Source organism: Cyprinodon variegatus, unplaced genomic scaffold, assembly GCF_000732505.1.
Source record: "Cyprinodon variegatus isolate N-32 unplaced genomic scaffold, C_variegatus-1.0 Scaffold865, whole genome shotgun sequence".
Lineage (NCBI taxonomy): Eukaryota > Metazoa > Chordata > Actinopteri > Cyprinodontiformes > Cyprinodontidae > Cyprinodon > Cyprinodon variegatus.
In genome coordinates, this window is record NW_015151318.1 from 294,386 (window position 1) to 295,928 (window position 1,543).

The 1,543-nt window shown below is 39.5% G+C and overlaps 1 protein-coding gene across 1 annotated transcript in view; it reads right to left on the bottom strand.

The window, feature by feature from the left end:
- The window catches only part of LOC107099387 (AN1-type zinc finger protein 3-like), a 20,551-nt gene that overhangs the window by 9,755 nt on the left and 9,253 nt on the right, over positions 1 to 1,543 (bottom strand). Inside the window, exon 2 of the mRNA XM_015397481.1 lies at positions 817 to 857. Coding sequence (XP_015252967.1) covers positions 817 to 857 — 41 coding nt within the window. The remainder of the gene's footprint in view (positions 1 to 816; positions 858 to 1,543) is intronic.

The window sequence follows — 1,543 nt, forward strand, 5'->3', positions numbered from 1 at the left end:
GCCTCATGTATGTTCCCTGGTTTTAGCCATGGAGAAAACTCTTGGCTGGAGACTATTTGTTACATTTACACTTGCTTATATTTTCCAGACAAAAAGTTAATGGTGCATCTCCTAAATGTCCCAGCCGCAACAACGCTTTGATTGGTTCCGCTATCGGGACGGAACCAATAATGGCGAGCCATTATTATTTATTTTTTTTATATAAAAAAAAAAAAAAGTCAATTTTAACATTTTATTTAGATTACAGAATAAATCGTAATAAAAATAACCCTATTTATGATGTTTTAAAAATTAAGACCTACGAAAGACTAATTTAAGACATTTTAATACTAGTTAAGGCCTTTTAAGACTTTTTAAGGACCCGCGGGAAGCCTGGGAAAGGTCGAGAGAAAATCAAACATCTTTGAAATTCAGTCGGCCGCCGTGAGGCGTTCGTGGACAAATTCTGCCGTTGAAGCAGAGCTGCCAGCTGATTAACCAGAATCTTGAGCACTGTTCAGGTACAAACAACAGAGTTCTTCAGCTTCTTTTTCCAGATTGAAGAGTCCCCCCAGCTCCATCTCTGGACGCCGAGTCCGACGTGTGGTTTTTAGACGTACAGTGTGTGCAGGTAGATCATATCAGACCTTTTAACCCTGCGGTTTCGTTGTAAAGTTAGAGCTTTAGCTGCGTGCAATGGTTGAAAATATCGCACAGTGTATGCCTGGCTTTACATGGCTCTTAGATTTGCTTCCTATCACCTGCTGTTCTCTCTGACACACTGCAGCCTTCACTGTTTACTGATATGCATAGAAAAGGATTGTCAGACATACTCACCAGCAAAACATTTGGAGCATAGATTCATTGTTTTACTGGACCTGTAAGCAAAGGAAAAAGTAAGAGTTATTCAACGGACACTGAGAATGTCTCTCCTTCTACAGGGAGGAACCCATTACAGTTTTCTATTCACAGAAGACAAAAACAAGCAGCTCTGAAATGAACAACCCATCTAATAAACACCAGCTGGATTGTGGTCCTTTTTAATCTTCACACATGACAGTTTTCTATCATCCTGAGGGAAATCTAACAGCTTTCATGACCTCATCTACAGCAAGGAAGCTCTTTTATTCCTCCATTTACAAACATTGTTTAGAGACGGATCCTTTGAATCCCAGGAGGAGAATGAAGACAGGAAAACGAACGCACAGAAGGATCTGAGAACCATATGGCTGAAGTTTAATGAATCCCGTGACACTTTCTGGTGATGAGGAATTTCTGTCCACTGGATGAAGAATTTTATATCCACCTTTTTTTAATCAGCTTCTACTGATTCCAGCAGCTATGAATCAGCATTAGAAGCCCTGTGATTAGCGTTAGCTCCAACCTGTAGCTCTGTTTCTAGTGATTGATGATGTGATGTAATCACAGTTCTTTGGTCAGATGGCTCATTGCTGCATAAAAATGACCCTGATATATTTCTACCTCTTGTCCTCTTGCAGGATATTAGAAGAGAACATTTATCCTGTTGAGGTTTTAGTAAATAAACTATTCTTTTTTTTCAAAC